Source organism: Tenrec ecaudatus, chromosome 13 (assembly GCF_050624435.1).
Source record: "Tenrec ecaudatus isolate mTenEca1 chromosome 13, mTenEca1.hap1, whole genome shotgun sequence".
Taxonomy (NCBI): Eukaryota; Metazoa; Chordata; class Mammalia; order Afrosoricida; family Tenrecidae; genus Tenrec; species Tenrec ecaudatus.
The window spans coordinates 128798149-128822847 of NC_134542.1; the positions used below are offsets into that span (position 1 = coordinate 128798149).

Sequence of the window (24699 nt, forward strand, 5' to 3'; positions counted from 1 at the left end):
GTAGAGCTCAATTATCAGCAACTGCCCTTCAGTCACTGGGGACTTGCAGGGCTATGTGGCCTCACAAAGGCCAGCACTGCAGAGCACGTAGGAGGGGGGGTGTGCCTTACGTTGCTGGTCCTGCCCAAAGTACCCCCAGTTTGGAGTCTGACAGACTAGGCTGGAACCCCAGATCAGCCGGTGTCAGCTGTATGGACATGGGCAGTGTCCTCATCTACAATAATAGGAACAAATTTCAGCCCGCGTATTTCTTTATATAAGTGGAGCATAGAGAGATGAACATTTCAACATTCCGGAGCTTTATAGTTTAATGAAGATTTAAAAAGAATTAGAGTGCCTATTAGCTACTTTGTTGGCACTTGGAGGTCATTTCACCTGGAAAGTCACTTTTTCATTTCTTGGAAAGTGTCCTTATATCATCTATTTGGTTCTTTCCTTATTATTGTTTCTTGTGGTGATTTTAAAAAAATCATTTTATTGGGGGCTCATACAACTCCATACATCCACCCATTGTGTCAAGAACAGTCGTACATTTGTTGCCATCATCATTCTAAAAACATTTTCTTCCTACTTGAGCCCTTGATATCAGTTCCTCATTTCCCCCCTCCCTACCCTACCCTCCCTCCCTCCCTCATGAACACTTGATAATTTATAAATTATTATTATTTAGTCATGTCTCACACTGTCTGATGTCTCCCTTCACCCACTTTTCTGTTGTCCATCCCCCAGGGAGGGGGTTATATGTAGATCATTGTGATCGGTTTCCCCTTTCTCCCCCACCTTCTCCTTCCCTTCCTGGTATCACTACTCTCATTATTGGGCCTGAGGGGTTTATCTGTCCTGGATTCCCTGTGTTTCCAGTTCCTATCTGTACCAGTGTACATGCTCTGGTCTAGCTGGATTTGTAAGGTAGAATTGGGGTCATGATAGTGGGGGAGGATGCATTAAAGAACTAGAGGAAAGTTGTATATTTCCTCAGTACAACACTGCACCCTGACTGGCTCGTCTCTTCCCTGAGACCCTTCTGTCAGGGGATGTCCAGTAGCCTACAGATGGGTCTTGGATCTCCAATCTGCACTCCCCCTCATTCACAATGATTTGATTTTTTTTGTTCTTTGATGCCTGATACATTCCATTGACACCTCATAATTACACAGACTGGGGTGCTTCTTCCATGTGGGCTTTGTTGCTTCTGAGATAGATGGCTGCTTGTTTACCTTCAAACCTTTAAGACCCCAGACGCTATGACTTTTGATATCTGGGCACCATCAGTTTTCTTCACCACATTTGCTTATGCACCCATTTGTCTTTACTGATCTTGTCAGGAAAGTGAGCACACAATGATAGGATTTTTTTGTTTTTTATGCCTCATAACTGATCCCTTTGACACCTCGTGGTCACACAGGCTGGTGTGCTTCTTCCACGTGGACTTTGTTGCTTCTGAGCTAGATGGCTGTTTACCTTCAAGCCTTTAAGACCCTAGACACTATATCTTTTGATAGCTGGGCTCCATCAGCTTTCTTCACCACATTTGCTTATGTGCCTGCTTTGTGCTCAGCAATTGTGTCAGGAAGGTGAGCATCATGGAATGCCAGTTTAATAGAACAAAATGTTCTTGCATTGAGGGAGCACTTGAGTGGAGATCCAATGTCCATCTGCTACCTTAATACTAAACCTATAAATATATGTACACAGATCAATTTCCCCATCCTCATATATAAATATATTTATAGGTGTACATTCCTTTATTTAGACCTCTATAGATGCCCTTGGCCTCCTATTTCTTTCCTCTATTTGCTTTTACTTTTCTCTTGTCCCCCTATGATGTTAAGCCTTTATTTGGGTTTCAGTAATTCCTCTCAGTTACACTACCCTTGATCACACCCTACCAGGCCTCCTACACCCTCCGCACCATTGATTTGGTTTGCTTATTGTTTGTTACCTTGCCCCTAGGTTTGTTAACACAACTTCCTTTCCCCTCACCCCACCTTTTCCCATGCCCCCCCTAACCATTGGTCCCTTTGTTTTCTCCTCCAGATTATTCATCCAGCCTATCTTAATTAGGTAGACCCGCAGAGATAATAATGTGCACAAAAACAAGACAGAGCAAAACAAAGCAACAAACGAAAACAAAACAACAAAAAGCCAATGACAAAACAACAACAACAAAGAAAAGTTTGTAGTTAGTTCAAGGACTGTTTGTTGGCCTTTAGGAGTATTTTCCGAGTCTGATGGGGTGCCAAGCCCTGGCCCCAAAGACTATTTTTGGTATTCCCTGGGGACTTTGTTGCTCTGTTCCCCTTGCTGTTCTGTTGCAAACCCTTAGTGTTTTGCCTCAGTGTGGTGGGATCAGATCGGGTGCAATTCCCACACTGTCTCCAGTGTTGTCCCCTGTAGGGCTATGGGTCAGTGAGGGATGTTGTGTCTCATGGTGAGGCCGGCCATATGGTCTTCTCTGTGGATTGGCTGCTCTGAGTGGGAATCTCGTCCTCAAGGCTTGGTGGGCCAGGATGTGCTCCACTCTCTCTTCCTCCCCCTTCATTTGCTCCCGTGTGCTCTGATCAGACATGTCCCTCTCCCTGAGCTGCAGATTTAGTGCTGTCCTCTGAAATAAATTATTCTGGGTAGAGGGGCAGGTGTCCACATAGTGGGGATCAGGGCCGGCAACCTCAGACCTTTCCACTGGTTCCCTACTCCATGTCTGTATGTTTCATTCACATCTTGGGTTGAAGTCTGGTCCCTCTTTTCCTGTGGAGATATAAACAATACCCTCCCCTTGGGTGGGTTAGTGCCCTGTGACCCTGCTACCCATTTTCCCCTTTACCCCCTCCTTTTTAGTTGACTATCTGGTTTTCATATTCATATTCCTAAATTTGTTTTTGTGTGTAGTGTGAGGCAAGAACCCAGTTTAATGTTTCCACATGTGGAAATCTAATTTTTCCAACAACTTTTATTGAAGACACGTGTCTTTCCCTCATCAAATGGACTTATCACCCTTATCAAAATTCTGTTCACCATAGATATATGTTTATTTTGGGACTATCAACTCTATTCGATTGATGTTTATGTCTGTTGTTATACTGGAGCGAGAGGGTTTTGATTACTGGAACTGCATAGTGTATTTTAAAACCAGGAGTAGGACACTTCTAACTCTGCTCTTGTCTTTCAACATTGCTTTAGCTACTTGAGACCTCTTGTCATTTCATATAAAGTCGAGGGTTGGTGGTTCCCCTTCTGTAAAGAAGGGTATTGGAATTTTTCATCAGGATTGGATTGAATCTTTAGATCACTTTGGACAGTACTGATATCTTTACAATATTAAGTCTTTCAATCCATTAACATGGAACATCCTTCCATTTAATATCTGTTTCCGGTGTTTTATAGTTTTACTTGTCTAAGTTCTTCACACCCTGGCTAAATTTATTCCCAGGTATTTTTTCCTCTTAGATATTACTGTAAATAATTCCTTTCAGGTTTCTGTATAGAAACCCAACTAATTTTTGTTTGTTGACCTCATTAATACTGAGTCTTTAAAAACTGCGTACCAGGCACAGGGTAAGTGCTGTGTAAGACATGTGATGAGTAGCTCCTGCATTGGGCGGTGTAGGTGTAGACGAATCCTTCAGTGTGGTGAGCTAGCCAAGCAGTCTACGGATGCTCTGCTGGTCCAGAGCCTGTTCACCTTGGAACATTTGGGCCGCACAGCTATTTGGCAGTGGCATGGTCAGGAAGGTCATCGGGGGGATTGTCTATTTCCTATCAAGACTCTCAAAACACCCTCTCCCACCAGCCTCACCTCCAGCAGCCTTCCTCTCCCAGAACTTCCTGTGCCCTTTCTCCACTCTGCAACACCAGTCTCTACCGGCTGACAGCTTCCCACATGACTAAAGGTGGTGACCTCGCTCATCTCTTCTTGTCCATTTTTCGTGCTTATGCGTTTAGACCATTTTTATCGATGGTTCTTTGGTTGGCTGTTTACTGTTATTTTAGAAAGAATTCGGGAGGAAGTCAGGATAAATGTGTAAGTTTAGTCTGCTGGCTTAAATCAGAAGTCAGGACCTGTCCTTACACGTACCTTCAAAGTTCCTGTGTACATTTCCTTCTGTAGTCCCTATTTTGTTCGCATGTAACAGTGATCATGTAATGGTCAAGCATTTTTCAAGTCATATTTGAATAAAATCTGTGGTTCTCAACTGGTTTTGTGCCAACAACACCCTATCCATTGCTGGGCATATCCCAGTTAGAGAAGGGGCTTGACCACTCTGGCTCCATAGGTTCCAAAAGTCTGCTCAGGTGTCCCCACCCCTCCTTCCTTGTCTGCAGAGGTCCCCTGGGGACTGGCCCAGGCATCCAGATCCCTAGCCTCAAGTGGTCTTCATTTCCCCAGATAGCCACGGTGCCCTTGAGGAATGTGGCCTACTGCTTACACAGGATAGAAAGAGGATTCCCACGGAAAGCAAACCTTCGTAGCTGGCCAGTAGCTGGGCTGGGAGATAACTATCAGCCCTGATCCGCATGTGTGTGTCACTCTGCCTCTTCCCTCATCTTTATCCTCAGGTTCCCCAGCCGTCCTGGTTACTTTGTGGGCTGTCACCAGGCACTTTCTGGAAGATGATGGGTAAGTTGAGGAAGAAGAGACATGTTGAGATGGTCCAGTTCTTCCAACAGGGGGGATCTTTCTTTGGGATTTTTCCAAGGAAAGTCTGTTTTTCATGTTGGGACCCACAAGACACTTCTCTAGTGTGGCATGCTTCCGAACGCCCAGAAATCCTCAGGGGTGGCACCCTGAGAGCTTCCAGATGGGTTGGGTTACCTTCTCCAGGCTGGCACCCTGCCAGGCCTCCTTTCTCCTTGCCCCGCCTGCCAACTCTGTGGTGAGGTTGCATGCCAAATGACCCGTGACTCTCCAGGAAGATGTTGCTCAGTGAAGGACATTCTGGAAAGGGCCACTGTTGCCATCTCCATCCAGAGTCTCCCTCCCTGCTTCAGTTGTGCCTGCCAGGCAGAGAACACAGCAGAAGCATTCTGAACAACTCTGGGTGTGGCAGACAAGGGGACAACCCAGAGATCTTGGTTTTGCTTGGTAAAGGAGGCTGTGTAGCGTTCAGGGTGGAGGTGAGCCCAGGGAGGCCCAGCTGGGAGTAGACACACAGACAGGAAGCTTGAAAGGCATCAGGGAAGAAGTGAGACAAGAGGATGGGGATCAGGCTCTCATCTTGATCAGAACACAACCAAGCGTGAGATTGGATGAGGCACACAAGTGTCTTCCAATGCAAATTCAGCCCACCAACTTGCTTTGCTATATATTTTTTAAATGGGCGATTTCTTAAAAACATATAAAAAACCCACTTATATGTTTCTGTTCCTCTAGGGAAAAATTGGAATGTTCTATCAACCTTTCTCATATCTTCTGGTATCAAATCCAGTTGGGGTAGAGTTGAAGTTGCTTTGGATCAGACCCATGCTTTCCAGTTTGCCAAGCACCCCCACTGATGTTCCTGTTCCTGACAGCCCCTGCCAGTCACCGGGGCCTCGGTAGGCAGTCGAGCTGCCAGTGAATTACAGGGTCTTCCAACTCTCAGGTTCCACACACACCCTGCCCTCCAGGTCCTTGCTGGGGCCTGAATGGGGAGAGCTGGGACCTTGCGGCAGCCCTCCGGGTGGCACCAGAGGGACAGGCTATGGTATTGCTGGGCACCTCCTCTCCCCCAGGCCTCAGGCTGCGCATGAGGGTCCTTTGTAGGAAGGACTCACCTCTTCAGAGAATACCAAGTTCCGGATTCCTGACTGTACCTGACACTCCCTCCCATAGGTGCTGGGATATCAATGCCAAGGAATCTGTCTGGTGGGTCATCCGAGGGCCTGTGATCCTCTCCATCCTGGTGAGTGCTGTCTGCCCCCTGGTCTGGGCTCCAGAAGAAGCCACCAAGCAGTGACTTTACGCTTGGGGCTGGGGCCAAAGGACGGGCCTAGCATACTTCCTGTGGGTGCTGGGATGGATAGGTTATAGAGCAGCGGTTTGCAACCTGTGGGTCACGATCCTTTTTGGGGGTGGGGGTTTGAATGACCCTTTCACAGGGGTCGCCCAATTCCTAACAGCATCAAAATTACAGTGATGAAGTAGCAACAAAAATAATGTTATGGTTGGGGGGGTCACCACAGCCTGAGGAACTGTATTAGGAAGGTTGAGAACCACTGTTATAGAGCCTTCCCGGGTACAGCAGGGAGGGGCGTCTCTGGAAGATCCACCCTAAAGAACAGTGGCAGGAGGGGTGCTCTGCTCTTATGTCAGCCGCAGGTAGGGGCTCTTAGCCCTGGTTGTCCTTTAGAATCATCTGGAAGCTTTCTAAAGACACGAATACATGGAGAGTCCTGTCTCTCGCTGCTCTGCGACTGGGCCTTGGGTCCTGTCTTTGTTTTAAGTTCCCCAGGTGACTCTTCTTCGCCGACAGCTTCCAGAGCTCTGCAGCTCAGCCGATGGGTCTGGGATAGGCAAATTCATGGAGACACCAAGTTAATGAGTGGTTGCCAGCGGCTGGCGGGCGCCATGACTGCTTACCGAGCACGGAGTTTCTGTGAAGGCAGTGTCCACATTTAGAAACGGAGAGTGTGGACAGTCGCACAGAGCTATGCATCTAAGTAATAGTAACTGTTCAAAAATGATTGAAAGCGCAAATACTCTGTTAGATGCATTTACCACAATAAAAAATGTTAACCATTAAAAAAATGAAGAGGAGGACAGAGGAGGGACAATTTGTGGACAGACTCATCCCCTCAGCTGGAATTAGCTCCCATCAGCCTAGAAGGGAGGGACCCTGGGTGTCAGGGGAAGCCAGCCCCTAACACATCATTATGGGTCCGGTAGGTGCAATTATACAGCGATAATAAGTAAAGATCATAGTAAAGTCATAGAGAGCATGAGAGATAGAGATATTGAAATAAATGGGAGTCAGACACAATTCATGGTAGCATGCTCACCTCTGCCCCGCATGATGGTCCACGTGGAGGGTGAGAGAGTTTAATGGTAGCCCGGGCTATTTATCTTCTCTGGGGACATGTAAGCCCCCTAGTTACAGGTGAGGACATACGTCACAGGAAGGGGCTGTGCTATAGGTAATACAGAAATCAGAAGGGGTGGTCTAGGGACATACACGCAATAGGAAGGGGAGGGATTGGGGCTATATATGTGACAAGATGGGCAGACCCTAGCTTCAAGATGGCGACCTAACCTTGATCATCCTTGGGTGGGCTTGACCTCTCTGGGGTCTCCTACAAGGAAACAGACAACTACTATCCTTATCAGAAGGGAGTGGGCCCTATTTGTTGTGGGATAAATAGTGGTAACTACTTGCTCTAGACGGCTGATAGCTCGCAGGGAGAATAACCCCTGACCTACTTCTGATGACCTCCAAGTATAGTCATTCCCAAGCAGCTGTCTGGCATATATTTGGGGGAGACAGCTTGGGAAAAATCCTTCTGTATCCCACACCTGGGCTACAGACTTCCATTTTCTATGTCCTCTACGGGTCCATTGAAGGTGGGCAGTGGGCGCTGCACCCCCGGGCACACTTAGACCTGCCCCCACCCTGTCAGCCCTGCCCTTGTATAGGGAAGGTCTGCTGACCTCTCCTCTCCCCCTGGCTCTCAATGTACCTCATGGGGCAGCTGGGAAGGAGAAGCCATTCTGTTCTTTTAAAAAAATAATAGAATCATTATAAAAAATGAAAATATAAACATGGACCTTCCAAAAAGAATAGCATCACCACTAGTTCCACTGCATATATATGTGTGTGTGTATGTATGTACATATATGTGTATGTATGTATCTGTACACATACACACATTGTGAACACATGTGATTTTCCTTCATGTTTTTGAACTCTGATGCTCTTCTTTTTTCAAAAATATGCAGCACTTTAGTTTCATTCCTTACTTTATTTTTTTTTTACTCCGCAATAGGTATGAACCATTCCATGTCATCTGAAATTCTTTGAGAAACATATTTGCTGTGCAGGAGAGACTCCTCTCATTGAGTGGACCCAGTATCCTTGCTGGGATTCAGACTTAGACAACAGGGCTGCTTTCAAGGACAGTGGTCTCCTCGTCACAAGGGTGCTGAGCCAAACTTTCTCCCTACCAGCCTGTGATGGAGCCTAGGATCCCACTATTTAAGAATGATTCTTTGGATTGTATAGCTTCTCCTCCTCCTCCGCATCCTTGTCCTCCCCCTCCCATCCACCTCCCCTTCCTCTACCCTCCCTCCCTCTTTCTCCTTCCCCTTCTCTTTCTCCTTCTCCTTTTTTCTTTCCATCCTTCCCTTCTTGTTCCTACTCCTTATGGTGGTATAGTAGTGAGTTCGTTAGTTTATTGTGCCAACCTGGCCGATAAACATATGTGGGGTTAATTGAAGGACGGAGGGATAAATGGCTCGGTGAGCCTCAACTTTCTAGTTCTCGGGTCTCTTGCTTTCTTATGGTCGGACCAGGGTGCAGCTGCCTTAGCAGTTCCCTGCTTCAGCTGGCAAGGCTCACTTCCAGCAAGAGAAGAAGACTCATGGACCTGAAGACCCCTGCCAGTGCTGAGACCCCTGCCAGTGCTGACTCAGCTTTCCTCCTGCAGTCGGCAGCATACTGTGTGTTTTGTAAGATGGAGGAGGACTTTGTGGATTGGTGTCAGACATACGGGTTAATGGACTTGTGGGTTTGGGCAGCAGTGGGTTGGGATGTTTTCTTGATGCGCACTTAACCTTTAGATAAAACTCTCTCTTACACATGAGTTTCTGTGCATTTGTTTCTCTAAAGTACCCAGACTAATAGAGTAGTTATGTGTTGGGAAGGTAATCAGTTTGAAACCATGAGCAGCTCTGAGATAAGGCTTTCTATCTCTTAAGGAGATAGAAGGTCTTGAAGTCTTGGAAATGCAAGGGGCAGTTCTACCCTGCCCCCAGAGGGTCTCCAGTGAGTCAGATTTGACTTTATGCTGGTGTGTTTTTTAGTTTGCAGGCAAAAAGCAAAATGAAATAAAATTTCAAGAGTCCTTATTTACAAATGCTATGGAGAGTTTTAATGAGCTTAGCATAAGACACATAAACAACAAGCTGAAAGGCAACGTTGCTGAAGAAGTACTGCTCTGGGAGTCTAGACAGGTTGCTAATCCACACATCTTTTAGCAAGTGTTCCCAGGCCCCGCTTGGGCCACTCATGTGAACCACAAGGCTGTGGGCTCAGTGAGTCCTTTGGTCCTGTCAAATGATGAATGAGAGGAGAGGTGCTGACCATTGGGCAACTTTCTCCTGGTCCCTGAATCAGGAGGTGAGCCTGGGGGCGGACCACCAAAAGAAACAAGATTCGAAGGCCATTCCTGTCTTAGAAGCCTCTGGCTAGGGCAAATGGTTAAGCGGTCAGCTACAGGCCAGATTCAGAAGAGGACATGGAACAAGGGGTATCATTGCTGATGTCAGAGGGCTCATGGCTCAAAGCAGAGAATATCAGAAAAAGGTTTACCAGAAAGATGTTACTTGTGGTTCATTGACTCTGCCAAGGCATTTGCCAGTGTGGACCATGAGAGACTGTGGATCACCTTGAGAAGAATGGCACCTCTGGAACACTCCACTGGACTCATGCTGAAGTTGGATCAAGGCAGTTGTACACACAGAACAAAGGCATACTGCATGGCTTAAAATCAGGAAAGGTGTGCAATCAGGGTTATATCCTCTCACCACACTTTTTCAATCTATATGCCAAGCCTAAGTATTGGAAGAAGACTTATGAACAACCTGTCGTATGCAGTTGACACACCTTCCTTGCTGAAAGTGAGAACGACTTGAAGCACTTGCTGATGAAGATCAAGGATTGTGCAGTATGGCTTTACAGCTCACTGTAAAGAAGACCAAAATCCTCACAAGTGGCCCATAAGGTATCATCATGCTAAATGGGGAAAAAAAGATTGAAGTTGTCAAGGGTTTCATTTTGCTCAGGTTCACAATCATTTCTCTTGGAAGGAGCAGTCAAGAGATTTAAAAATGCATTGCCCTCGGTAAATCTGCTGCACAAGACCACTTTAGAGTATTGAAGAGCAAGGATGTTACTTTGAGAACTAAGGTGCGCCTGACCCAGGTCACGGCCTTCTCCACTGCATCATGTGCATGTGGAAGTTGGACTTGAATAAAGAAAGAAGGTAGGAGAATTGATGCATTGGAATTGTGGTGCTGGAGAAGAATTTTGAAAGTACCAGGGACTGCTAACAGGACAAACCCATCTGTATTGGAAGAAAGAAAGCCAGAGTGCTCCTTAGAGGCAAGGATGGTAAGCCTTGTCTTACGTACTTTGGACACGTTGTCAGGAGAGACCAGTCCCTGGAAATGGACATCATGCTTGGTAATGTGGAGGGACAGCCAAAAAGAGGAAGGCCCTTGAGGAGATGGATTGACACAGTGGCTACGATCAATGGGCTCAGGTACAGGGACAATTGGGGGGATGGCAGTGTTTCGTTCTGGGTCGCTGTGGGTCCCACTCAGCAAGCATCTAACAACTGACCCAAAAGTTGATGGTTTGAATCTACCCTAATAAGGTCACATTTACAGACACTGCGTTAAGGCTCCGGACATGTTTCTTGGCAGGCAGGAGGGGCACAGTCTGAACCCCAACACTACTCAAAATGTAGTCCAGGGACCAGTTTTTGACAAGATTCCCAGGGTTTCCTAGTGTACGTTAAAGGGTGAGACACAACCAAGGGCTCCTAAGTCCTGATGGCCGCTGGTTACACACAGCCACGAGACATCTGCCTGTGGAAGCCTTTGTGTTGCTCTGGTGCCACACAGGTTTCAGAGTAGCTTTCAGAATGAGACAGACTGGGAAGAAAGGCCTGGTGATCTACTTCCACAATTTAGGCAGTGAGACCTCGTGAGAGGGGGACAGATTAAAACAGAGGACCTGCGCTGCGATGAGTGGACTGTAGTTTCGCAGTGCAGTGGTGGGAGGCTCTGCTTCAAGCCATGCCTTCTAGGCTGCCCTTCATCAATTTGCTTCTGCAAGGCTCTTGTGGGGCATGGGGAGCGGGCAGCAATGATGACTACCCTGGGTGTGATGTTGTCCCTATGCTCAGTACAGGGGCACAGGACCAGGAGACCAAAAACACCTTCTTCAGCTCCACTTCTGCTTTTGTGTTTTTTAGATTAACTTCATTCTTTTCATAAACATTCTAAGAATCCTGCTGAAAAAACTTAGAACCCAGGAAACAAGAGGAAATGAAGTGCATCATTACAAGTAAGTGTGAACACCCACCCAGTCACTCAGAGGCACCTACTGTATACCTAGTTTGTGCTGGGCACTATTGGACAAGGAATCTAGCTACAGGGGACCATGGACACCAACAGGAAGCCTTACACACCAGCCTGCAGCCAGCATTTAAATCTCAGGACGTAGGGCAGGCAGGAAGTAGACATTCTTACCTTTGTGGCAAGACTGGGGAGTCTGAGTTACAACCCTTTTAAAATTGCATGCAAACTTCTGTCGATTCATAGTTGTTCTTTTTAATGGGGGAATGACTTTGGATTTCTTCAGATTTTCAAAATAAGAAGAAGTGCATTAAAACTTTTAAGGTGGTAAAGATAGATGTTGAAGACAACTCAGTGCCAGCCTGAGGTTTTCTCTGTGCTTTGAGGTTTGAAGGTGGAGACCATGCCAGTGGCAGGTTCTCCAGGCCAGTTGTCGCCAGAGTCCAGGCGGGCTTGGGATGTGGTGGAAAAACTGCCAGAGAAAAACGAGGGCGCAATCTGAAATTCATTTAACTGGGTGCTCCACATTTTCATTTGCTAGATGCACAACCTAATCGGGGAAGAGGAGCCCTGGTGGTGTAATGTGTTACATGTTGGGCTGATAACTGCAAAGTCAGCAGTTCGAATCCACCAGCTGCTCCACAGGAAAAAGATGAGGCTTTTATGTCATAAAGCTGTAGTTTCAGAAACCAAGGCAGTTCTACTCTCTCTGCAGAGCTGCTGTGACTCAGACTTGATTTGGTGGCAGGAGGTTTGGTTTTGGGATTTTTAATTTGGGTAGAAAATGAAAGATCACTCTCCCTCCACTTTCACTTTCACTTTCACTCTCACTCTCTATGTGTGTGTGTGTGTGTGTGTGTGTGTGTGTGTGTGTGTGTGTGTACACACATACACAAAAACAAGAAAGCTAGTTTCGTGAAGAATATGTTCGAGTGGAAGTGTGACAGGCATATAATTTATATCCAGTTATCAAAGTAGGTACATGTTCAAATTGTTTCACGTGGGTAAGATCAGAAAGTTTAAGGATTGGCCATGATTTGATAGATGTTGCATCTGGGTAATGGGCATGTATGGGTTGAGAATTTTCCAAAACAAAATGTTTTTTAAAAAACTATTGTGGTCACTGCTGTATAATCCCACGCCATCTGACTCAAGGTGGGGCCCACAGAGATGGGAGTGGGCCAGGAGATAACCGGGCTCTCTCAAAGTAAGAGACCATTGGTTTTCTGTCCCCAGGCGACTGGCTAAGTCCACTTTACTGCTGATTCCTCTCTTCGGCATCCACTACATCATCTTCGCCTTCTCCCCAGAGGATGCCATGGAGATCAAGCTGTTTTTTGAATTGGCCCTTGGCTCATTCCAGGTAACCTTTGAGGACCTTAGAGAGCTGCTCTCTTTCTTTAGATGGGAGTCGGTGCACAGAGACAGCATGCCAGGTCTTCCGGAGGCGGTCTCAGGAGGTTTATCCAGGCAGAGTAAAAGAAAGAAGTAACAGCAGCCTGGCGCATGTCATCATGTTGGCCCATTGTTGGTTGTGGTCCAGTCTGCATAGCAGAACATACCACCCCGTGCCCCATCTGTTCCACCTTAGTGTGCCCAAGTCCATTGTTAGAGCCACTTCCACCCGAGGAAACTCATCTTATCTTCCGATAATCACCTGTTGTGACTCAGAGGATTTGCATAGACTAATTTTGAGAAATAGATTGCCAGGCCTTTTTCCCCAGTCTGTATGCTCTGTTGAAAATTGACCACCAGGAGTGGACCCCCTGCTGCTATTTGAAATGCCATTGCCATAGCTTCCAGCACCAGCGCCACAGGTACATCGTCGCCACCGTACAACAAGCAGATAGATGGGTGCAATCAAGGGCATGTGAACCCCAATGCAATCCAGCCGATTCTGACTCATCCTGACCACAGGAGGGCAGAACTGCTTCTTACAGTTTCTGAGGCTGTACGTCGTTTGTTTGTTTGTTTGTTTGTTTTAAGTTGGGATTTAATACATATATCGTCATTCCAAATGTCATCCACGTCAAGTAGAAGTATACAATTGCTACCACAGTTTCCAAACATTCTTTTTCTACGTGGACTCTTTGACATCATCTCCCTTTTATTCACCCACCCAAGCCCTTGTTCTATTAGCTTTTCCTATAGGCTCAACATCCCTGGGTCCCATTTATCAAAAAACAGAATCACACCACCCCTTTAAGAAGGTGACCCCAATGGCAACGCACCTCTGAGATACACCTTAATATGAACAAGCTTAAGCAAGACAACACAGAATGTCTGTCACAGGACTGACGGAATAATAGGTACCTTAGCACAGCACACAGGGTGTTGATGTAGCGAGAACTTGTTTGCCCACCAACCAACCGCTCACTGCTCTTGGTGCAGCTGTCTTCTGTACTCAGACATGGGTGTTTTCTGACTTAATTCCGCAGGTTCCAAGTGTGTCTAAAGTAGAGTTCAGTTCCCCCAGTGGAGTTCCCACATGGGAATCACCGATGCAGCCTCTAGAGCAGTGGTTCTCCACCTTCCTCATGCCACGACCCTTTCATACAGTTCCTCATGTTGTGGTGACCACCCCCCAACCATAAAATTATTTTCGTTGCTACTTCATACCCGTAATTTTGTTACTGTGATGAATCGTCATGTAGATATCTGATAGGCGGGATGTATTTTCATTGTTATACATTGAACAGAATTAAAGCGTAGTGATTCATCACATAAACAATATGTTATTATATATTGTGAATATGTATTTCTAATTACAAGTAAATGAAATTTTATCTTGAAGCATGGTGTAGCTTGGGTAACAGTCTATGTGGGCATATCTGCAGGTGAGCGGACCCACTTGGGGATGGATAGAGGAGCGGTGTCTCAGTTCCTAAGACCATCAGATGTATGTGTTTTCCAATGGTCTTAGGAAACTCCTGTGAAAGGGTCATTTGACCCCTAAAGGGGTCGTGACCCCCAGGTTGAGAACCGCTGCTCTAGAGAATGCCGTGTGCCCTGAATAGCCAGGATTCAGTGTCACACCATTCCACACCTCTTGGCCTGGGTTCCCAGGATACCCCAGATGCCCTACTTCAGTGTTGTCCACCTGCTGCATACCACTAAGGACACGCCCCACCCAATGTCTCCGAAAGCACCCTCAGTCACACCTCGCCCCACTGGAGGTGAGCCCTCCCTCCCTTCCCCACAACAGGCATGCACCTATGCTCCCCTAAACGTGACCATTCCCTCTCCCCTAACTTGCACTGCCCCTCCCATCAGTAAGCCTCATCCCTCTGACGGGGCTGCCTCCCTCTCTAGGGGAGCTCCCCCCAGATTCACCTGGCTACCGCTCAGCAGACAGCACAATACCCCTCCCCTGACCATTCCATCCCAGCTGTCTTGAGGCGCCCCCGGCCACGTGACCTACACTACACTTACATGGAGCGCATGGCGTGTGGTTCATTGGCACTGGTCCAGCTCTTTACCAGACTGTCTGGTGTCCAGCCAGGAGACTGGATGCTCTATACAGTGGTTCTCAACCTTCCTAATGTCGCGACCCTTTCATACAGTTCCTCATGTTGTGGTGACCCCCCCAACCATAAAATTCTTTTTGTTGCTACTTCATCACTGTAATTTGGCTACTGTGATGAATAAGGTGACCCCTTTGAAAGGATCGTTTGACGCCCCCAAGGGGGTTGTGACCCACAGGTTGAGAACCACTGCTCTACAAGCTTGAGCTTGTACCTGCTCTGCTGCTTGTTCCCACCGCAGTGGGCTCATACAGTATCTGTCCTTTTGTGCTCGACTCACTTCACTCAGCAGAATGTCTTCTAGATCTTTCCACGTCTTGAGATGTTTCCTGGTTTCATCGTGGTTTTTTTTAGAGATGAGAGTATTCCATTGTGTGTATGCACCAGAGTTTTTAAAATCATTCTTCTGTTGATGGGAATGTAGGCTGTTTCCAGCTTCTCGCTGTTGTGAACTGTGTTGAAATGACCATGGGGGAGCAAATGTCTGTTCGTGATCTGTTTCTTTTGGGGATATGCCCAGTAATGGTATTGCTGGATCATATGATATTTTAATCGTCACTTGTCTTAGGGAAGGCCATATCACCTTCCATAGTGGCTGTACGTATTTATAAGACCAGAAGCAGTGGATAAGAGTGCCTATGTCACCAAGCCCTCTCCAACATTTGTTTTTCTTAGTTTTTTTTTTTTAATTGGGGCTACAATAATGGGCGCCAGGTTGTATCTCACGGTTGCTTGACTTGCATTTCCTGATGGCTAGTGACTGGGAGCATCTCCTCATGTGTTTATTAGCCAGTTGAGTGTCATCCTTTAGGAATCAGCTGTTCCGGTCTTTTGCCCACCTTCTCAGAGGGATATTGGAGTGTGTTTTTTTCTTTCTTGTAGTCTTGTAAAATTCTGTAGAATTTAGTAATTAGTTCTTTGTCTGTTATGTCATTACTAAAAATCTTGTCCAGGTGTATGGGCTCTCTTTTTACTCTTTTAATGAAGTATTTTGAGGCACACAAGTGTTTTGTTTCTAAGTGGTCCCACTCATCAATTTTATCTTCCACCAAGTGCATTTCCTTTGTTATTAGCTTTGATACGAATAGCTTTGCGTTTTACATTTAGGTTTCCGTCCACATTGTTTGTTTTTGTGCATGGAGTGAGGCATCCACTGGTCATGTCAGGGCCGGTGCAGCTGGATCGTTCTTCCAGTTGCTGGAGTCCTAGCCTCCCTGGGAATGCCGCTGTGAATGAGATCAGGCCTTGCCCTAGCCCATGCCTTCAGACCCCGCCCTAGGGCTCGCCCTGCTAAACGCCCAAGATCTTGGGACCTGAGTTGCCCCTTGGCCTAGAGCCACCACTGGGGCCTCAGACCTCCAGGAACTCCAGGGTTAGCACCCACAATGCTCTTGCAGCCAGCCTTGGTAAGCATAAACACAATGAGTTACTGCACCCGGTTAGCAGGTGGAGGGCCATAGAGACCCAGGTCTGTCTTTATGGATGAAAAGAGACTTCCTGTCCCTAAGCATCTCAGCTTATGGTTTGAGCTATGGGCACCAAGAGGTGGCAGTTTGGCTTCTCTTGAAAGCATCGGATAAAGGAGACTGGCCCTGGATTCCCCTTCTCCATAAACAAACAAAAGCCCAGCTTTAAACAAGCCCTGGGAGTACACTGGGCTAAGCACCAGACTGCTCTTTGAAGGGTTAGCTGTTCAAGCCCATCAGGCACCCTCCAGGAGAAAGATGAGGCTGTCTGTTCCCATAAAGCTCTTTGGAAATTCTGGGGAGCAGTTCCATTCTGCCCTGTAGGATCGCTTTGAGTGGGAATTGACTTGATCGCAGTAAGTTTGGGTTGCATTTCTTCTGTCTGAGGAAATGATTTGTCAAGAGAAAACCAAAAGCATTTTCTGAATGTTCCCACCGTCATGTTTATGAAGGGAAGGAATCTTGAAAGATTTTTCTAAAGGAATCTTTTGGGTTTTTTCTTCAGATTTCTGAGAATGCTTAAGGATTGGAGTCCCAATAGGATGTATATATGTATATGTGTGCATGCATGTATACACCCACACACACGGACCCCTGGTGGTGTCGTGGTTATGCACTGGGCTTCAATCGCATGGTCAGTAGCTCGAAACCACCGGCAGCTCCACGGGAGAGACACTCACTCTAAGAGTTAGAATAGTGGACCCCACAAGGGGACCACTATGAGTCAGCCTTGCCCGGATGACACAGTGTCAAATGTATACAGCATGTTAGTAAACTTTCCCTACTAAAGCCGTCTGTCCAAGACTGTTCCTTGTTGGAAAGTCTTTGATTACTGATTCAGAATCTTCACGTGTTCTGGGTCTATTGAGATCCTCTGTTACTTTTAGATCCAATGCAGATAATTTATGTGTTTCTAGGAATGTGGCCATTTGCAAATTGACACGTTTGAATATGGTGTTGGCAAAGAAAAGGGACCATACCATGTGCTGCCATAGAAATGAACACATCTGTCTTAGTGGACAGCCAGAATGCTCCTTAAAACCCCAAATGGCAAGACTTTGTCTTCTGTACTTGACACATGTTATCGGGAGGAGCCAGTCCCCGGAGAAGGACATCCCTGGTAAAGTGGGGTGCGCCCACAAGAGGAAGACCCTCAGTCAGACGGGCTGCCTCAGTGGCAGCAGCAATGGGTCCAAGCACAGCGACAACTGTGAAGGCGGCAGTGTTTCACTCTGCTGCATGCAGGACCTCTCCCCATGGGTCAGAGCCAACGCACCGACCGACAGCATCTGATTGGCTGGGGTGCATTTGTCTACAGTACACTCAGAGGATCATTCTAATCTCTGCAAGGTAAACGAACTTCGCCACTTGATGTTCTAATTTTAGATATTTGCACCTCTTTTTTTTCAGTTTCGCTCAAGACTTCTCAATTTTATTGATCATTAAAAAAAAACCAAAATAATCTTTGTTCCTAGACACACATAAACATGACACCAAGTCAAAAAGTATTCCTGTAAAATCATAGAAACCTTGATGAACAAAATAGGCGGTTGTTTTTCTTAATACATCTACACGTTTAAAGGCAATATTTCCATCTCTAGCTCTTTTCCCAAGGAATTGTGCATACTTCAAGTCACATGCACCACATCGAAAGGGCAGTTAGGCACGGAGGAGCTTAAATCATCTTCCTTTTCAATGCCATTTGAGTTTGGGGAACAAAAAAGAAGTCTGAAGGGGCAAGAACAAGGCTGTAGAGTGAATGGTAGGGGTAAGGTTTCCCAGCCAAATGCTTGCAGATCACCTCTTGCTTTTTAACACAAGGATCAGAAGTCAGAAAGTATTGCTACTAAGGTTCCTGTTCTTACATGCACGGATTTATTCCAAACAAAATATTGAAATCTTTCTCTGCAGCCAGTAGGCGGGTGGACAAGTTCTCTCAGGAAGACACTTGGTTTAACCTGCACACAAAAAAAGTTCAAAATAATGTGTTGGACAGGGTTCTCTAGAGAGACAGGACCAGATTGCTAGTAATTATATATAAATATATTTATAAAGATAGATATATAATACAAGAAATGAACCGTTAAATTATATACAGATAGATAATATAAGACATTAACAGTTTAATTACAAAGCAGTGAGACACTAGCAGTCCTTTAAGGCTTAAGAGCTGCCAGTTGCCAGTCCCTTTCTGTAGAGAGAGCTGAGCTATATATACCCAGGCAGCAAACAGCAAGGCAAGTTACCGACTGTCACCAACTGTCGGTCCCCAGCTCCAGAGATGAACATTCCAATCCTGTGGGATTAAAGGGACCTCAACTTGCAGTGACACAGTCCACAGGGTAGGCATCCCACAGGTAGTGTACCCCTTTAAATTGAGGCACAGAACAACCAAGGTGAGGCTCACTGAGCCATTTATCCCTCCGCCCTTCAATTAATCCTACTTGTGTTTATCAGCCAGGCTGGCACAATAAACTATCTCAATAATAATAAAAACCAGTGGTTTCCATTGGGATCTGCCAGGCCAGTTAAATTCACGGCAGAGAGGCCAGCTCAGAAAGTTCTGGCCACTGTTTTTTTGGTATACCAACGAGGTAACCTTGATATATGTTACTGAAGAACATAGGACAATTATGGGGGCTTATTATGAAAAAGGTCTGAGGGAAATTAACACTGCATGGGTGAGGAAATTGGGCAGGAAAGTTGGACTGAAAAATTCTTTTCCCGTCATGATGCACCTGTGTATTCTTACGGGTAGCAAGGGCTCTCTTCACATGAGTCCACTGGAAAACCATGCCCATCTACCCTACAACCCGAATCTTGCCCCATCGGGCTTTCCTTGGCTCCCCAAACTCAAAGGGCATGTAAAGGTAACAGAATTTGGGTATCTTGAGGATGTCAGAATTGCCATTTTGACATGGTGTAAATTGAAGAGCCTGGAACTCTTGAAGGAAGGATTGGGGAGATGGTGTCACTACCTTCATAAGCGTAGAGACATAGATGGAAATATGTGGAGAAACAACAGCTTCATATATCGGTACTTTAGTTTAATAAAAGTGATTTGGTAACAATATTGTTTTATTGAACAACATTTAAAATCAGGAAAGGTGTGCATTCTCTCATCGTACTTGTTCAGTCTGCATACTGAGAAAATCATCAGAGAAGCTGGATTATATGAAGAAGAGTGTGGCATCAGGATGGGAGGAAGGCTTGTTAACAACCCGCAGTACGCAGAGGCACAGCCTTGCTTGCTGAAAGTGAGGAGGAACTGAAACATTTGCTGATGAAGAGCAAGGATTGTAGTCTTCAGTATGGATTACAAATCAATGTAAGGAAAACCCAAATCCTTACAAGATGGACCAAGAGATAACATCACGATAACTAGAGAAAAGGTTGACATTGTCAAGGATTTTGTCTCCCTTGGATCCACAACCAATGCTCATGGAAGTAGCAGTCAAGAGATCAAAAGGTGTGTTGCATTAGATAAAGCTGCTGTAAAAGACCTCTTTAGAGTATTGAAAAGAAAGGATGTTACTCTGAGGACTCAGCTGCATCTGATCCAAGTCCTGGTATTCTCCATTGCCATATATATATATATATATATATATATATATATATATATATATATATATATATATATATGAGTTGGACATTGAATGAGGAAGACCATAGAAGAACCGATGCATCTGAATTGTGGTGCTCAAGAAGAATATTGAAAGTACCATGAATGGCTAAAAGGGCAAACAGATCTGTCTTGGAAGAAGTAAGGCAAGAGTGCTCATTAGGAGCACTGTCTTACATGCTTTGGAGATGTTGTCAGGAGAGACCAGTCCCGGCAGAAGGCATCGTGTTTGGTCAAGAGGAGGGGCAGCCCAAAGGAGGAAGGTGCTGGATGAGATGGATGGACCCAGTGGCTGCATCAACGGGCTCCGGTCCAGGAACAGCTGTGAGGATGGCAGAGGACTGGGCAGTGTTTCCGTCTGTTGTGCATAAGGTCGCTATGGGTCAGAGCCAGCTCGATGGCACCTAACAACACAATTGCTTTATGCTCCCTTGGATATACATGCACACAGGTGCTGCTGTGGAGTCTGCTGATTCTGACTCTAGGCACCCCAGGTGTGTCAGAGAAATCCACAGAAGTTTCGATGGCTGGTCTTTCTAGAGGTAGGTGAACAGGCCTTTCTTCTGAGGTGGCTGTGGGTGGAGTCAGCCAATTTTTTAGTTAGTAGCTGCAAATTTTTTTTTCTTCCATATACAAAAGTGAAGAAAATAGTATAATGAACCCCCATGTACACATCACAAAGCTTCAACAATCATTCACTCGTGTGCAGCCCCAAACCCTCATTATTTTAGGAAAATCCTATCCATAATTATTGTTTCAGCTATTTCTCTTTCTTTTCTTTTTTTAAAAATCATTTTACTGGGGGCTCATACAACTCTTATCACAATCCATACATCCATCCATTATGTCAGGCACATTTGTATATTTGTTGCCATCATCATTCTCAAAATATTTTCTTTCTGCTTGAGCCCTTGGTATCAGCTCCTCATTTTTCCCCTCCCTCCCCACTCTCCCTCTCTCATGAACCCTTGATAATTTATAAATTATTATTTTTTCATGTCTTACACTGCCCGATGTCTCCCTTCACACACGTTTCTGTTGTCTGTCCCCCAAGGGAGGGGGTTATATGTAGATCATTGTGATAAGTTCCCTCTTTCTCTTCTGACCTTCCCGCTCCTGGTATCACTACTCTTGTTATTGGTTCTGAGGGGTTAATCTGTCCTGAATTTCCTGTGTTTCCAGCTCTTATTCATACCAATGGACATCATTGGTCTACCCGGATTTGTAAGGTAGAATTGGGATCATGATAATGGGGGGGAGGGAGGAAACATTAAAGAACTAGAGGAAAGTTGTGTGTTTCATCGGTGTTATACTGCACCAGGACTGGCTCATCTCCTCCCTGAAACCCTTCTGTAAAGGGATATCCAGTTTCCTACAGATGGACTTTGGGTTACCACTCTACACTCCCCCTCCTTCACAATGATATGACTTTTTGTTCTTTGGTGCCTAATACTTGATCCCATCGACACTTAATGATTACACAGGCTGGGGTGCTTCTTCCATGGATTTTGTTGCTTCTGAGCTAGATGGCTGCTTTTTTATCTTCAAGCCAAGCCTTTAAGACCCCAGACACTATGTCTTTTGATAGCCTGACCCCATCAGCTTTCTTCACCTCATTTGCTTATGCACCCGTTTGCCTTCAGCGATCCTAGTGGGAAGGTGAGCATCATGGAATAGGAGTTTAATAGAACAAAGTGTTCTTGCATTGAGGGAGTACTTGAGTACAGGCCCAATGTCCATCTGCTACCTTAATACTAAACCTATAAATATATGTACGTAGATCTATTTCCCCATCGTCATATATAAATATATTTACATATGTATATGCCTGTAGTTAGACCTCTATAAATGCTTTTGCCTCCTAGTTCTTTCCTCTATTTCCTTTTACTTTCCTCTTGTCCTACTATCATGCTCAGCCTTCATTTGGGTTTCAGAAATTCCTCGAGCTTACATTACCCTAGATCACGCCTACCAGACCTCCTACACTCTCCTCACCATCAATTTTGGATCACTGTTGTTCCCTTGGCCCTCGGTTTGTTAACACCTACTTCCTTTCCCCCACATCCCCCACTCCCATGTCCCCTCAGAACTGTCTGTGTCCTTGTTTTCTCATCCAGGTTGTTTATCCGCCTATCTTATTTAGATAGACCTGCAGAGATAAAAATATGCAAAAAAAAACAAGACAGAACAAACAAAGCAATAAGAGAAAAGAAAACAACAAACGACCAAAAAAAAAAGGTCTGTTTGTTGACCTTTAGGAGTGTTTTCCGGTTGAGTCTGATGGGGTGCCCCATCTGCCTGACCCCCAAGTCTATTTTTGGTATTCCCTGGGGACTCCGTTGCTGTGCCCTTTGCTGTTCTGTTGCATAGCCTTAGTGTTTCAACTCAGTGTGGTGGGGTCAAATCAGGCGCAATTCCCGCACTGTGTCTCCAGCGTTGTCCCCCGTAGTACTATGGGTCAGTGAGGGATGTCATGTTTCATGATGGGGCTGGCCCTATGATCCTCCCTGTGCTTTGGCGGCTTTGAGCGGGATTATCATTGTCAGGGCTTAGTGGGACAGGACATGTTCCATTCTCTCTTCCTCCTGCTTTGTTTGCTCCTGTGTTCTCTGATCAGACATGTCCCTCTCCTTGAGTTGTAGCTTCAGTGCTGTCCTCTGAAGTGAATTCTTCTGGAGGGAGGGGCAGGTGTCCACATAGTTGGGATTGGGGCTGGCCCCTCATAGCTGTTTCTCTAAGGAGCCCTGGTAGTGCAGTCGTTTAGCTCTCAGAGGCTAATGAGGTTTGTGGTTCTAACCCACCAGTCACACCGTAGAAGGAAGATAATAAGGTTATTGGTTTTCATAAATATCACAGCCTCTTTTTTATTCACGAAGATACTTGCACATGTCACTGGGGTTCTGGGGCATATATTTTGTATCTTGCTTGTTCTGCTTAATTCTTTTTTTTTCTTAATTCTTTAACATAGCACCATGAGCATTTTCCCTGTATCATTCAATGCTATGAAAGTATCACTTTCAATGACTGCATATTTGCAACTGCGGAATTTATCAGACTTGCTGACCTGTGTGAGCCCTGCCCTCTGTACCTGGGGGAAGAGCTAACTTTTTCCTTCATCTGCTCGTCCTGGAATTCAGTGAAAATATGCACCTGAGTCCCAGAACAAGGGAGTCCAGGCATCTCTGAGTCCTAGGAGAGAAAGCAGCAGCCTTATATCAGCCACACAGCAGCTCCAGTCTGACTTTATCACCTTCAACCCTCCCTTACCAACCCACAAGAACTTAGGTGAGGCTAGATAAGCACCTGGTACCCAGAGTCCCACAGTTATTCAGGGCCTAAATTATGCAACAAATCCAGATCTGCGTTATTTCAAAACCTGCCTTTCCATTCACTCTGTCTGTCCACCAATGCTAGATCAGTATTGCCTCTTGGTGACCTCGTGTGTGCCGAAGTAGAACGGCACTCTGGTTCCCAATGGCTGATTTTTTCTCAGAACTATTTCCGGGTGGTCTGGCACCACCAACCTTTTCATTAGCAGCAGAGCACGTGAGCCATTTCCACCATTCAGAGCCCCTCACAAAGTCAGGGCCAAAAAGCTTAGGTGTTGGAGGTGTCCCCTAGCCCATGAGAGCTGTCACCTGTCCATCAAACAGGAGGATCAAGCGTGTTACTGATGGGCCTTTACATTGAAAATCCATTTAAAGGCGTCTCCTGTATTTAAACAGCTTCCAGATTCTCAACAGAGTGTGGTTAGCCCACCCCTCCTAGAAGGTGCGGCCTCTGCCTGCAGGTCCATGGTGCACACAGCTGCCTTACTCAGCTGTGTGACTTGGCTGCCTGCATATTCTGAATATCACCTGTGGGGGAGACTCACACAGTACAGTTGAAAAGATTTTTGCCCCCAAAGGACTCCCAATCACAGAGTTTGGCACAGCCAGGGCACCGGGGGGTGGGGCGGGGCAGGGGGAGGGTTGGGAAGGTGGTAAGGGCATGCGATGAGAACCTTAATGGGACAAAGGCAGGAGACTCGTTGGTGGAAGTATTGGGAGGTGGGGGCTGCCAAGGCTAGCCTAAACATGCACCCTAACTCTCTGAGCCTCTGCTCCATCCACAGGGCCTGGTGGTGGCCATCCTCTACTGCTTCCTCAATGGGGAGGTGAGTGTCTGAGGGCTGTTGGGTGGCTGGGAGAACTTCCTATTCACCCGACGAAGGCTTGGTATGACTTACCTGGAAAGAGGGGATTATGGAGTTGAAACCATGGGACTGGGCATCAGTCTCAGTCCTGTACAAGTGGGTTCTCATTAACACATCAAGCAAAACCACCCAAGGGCTTTGAAAAACAGACTGTGCGGCCCTGGATGGGATAAATGATTTGTGCTCAATTGCTAACTGAAAGTTTGGTGGTTCGAAGCTACTCACTGGTCCCACTAAAAGTAGGTCTAACCATCTGATTCTGTAGAGAAAGAAACCCATGTGAAGCAGTCCTCTTGATTGATTCAGGTGTGATCTATGTGTGTGGACTCTCATCCATTTCAGAGTGAGCAAAAACTTGGTAGGTCTGGGTTGGGGCCTGAGAGTGGATTTTAACACGCACTCTGGGTCATTCGTGGGTATGTTCCAGAAGTGCAGGCCCCTCAACCAGATGCCAGGCTCTGCAGCATGCCCATGGACAGGCCTCAACATTCCCAGGGGTGAAGGGAGGAATTCCGATGAAATGCCCGCACTGTGGCTCCACACTTCTTTAGAGGACTCAATTCTGATCTGAAGCATCTGGGTCAGGACACAAGGTCCCCAGCACACGGACACGAGGC

At 46.1% G+C, this 24699-nt stretch overlaps 1 protein-coding gene across 3 annotated transcripts in view; it reads left to right on the top strand.

The window, feature by feature from the left end:
* Positions 1 to 24699, top strand: part of SCTR (secretin receptor) — a 152921-nt gene that overhangs the window by 123924 nt on the left and 4298 nt on the right. For all 3 annotated transcript variants that reach the window (XM_075530259.1, XM_075530260.1, XM_075530261.1), the window contains exons 8-12: positions 4558 to 4618; positions 5813 to 5882; positions 11173 to 11264; positions 12512 to 12638; positions 24002 to 24043. In XM_075530259.1, the coding sequence (XP_075386374.1) occupies positions 4558 to 4618; positions 5813 to 5882; positions 11173 to 11264; positions 12512 to 12638; positions 24002 to 24043 (392 nt within the window). The remainder of the gene's footprint in view (positions 1 to 4557; positions 4619 to 5812; positions 5883 to 11172; positions 11265 to 12511; positions 12639 to 24001; positions 24044 to 24699) is intronic.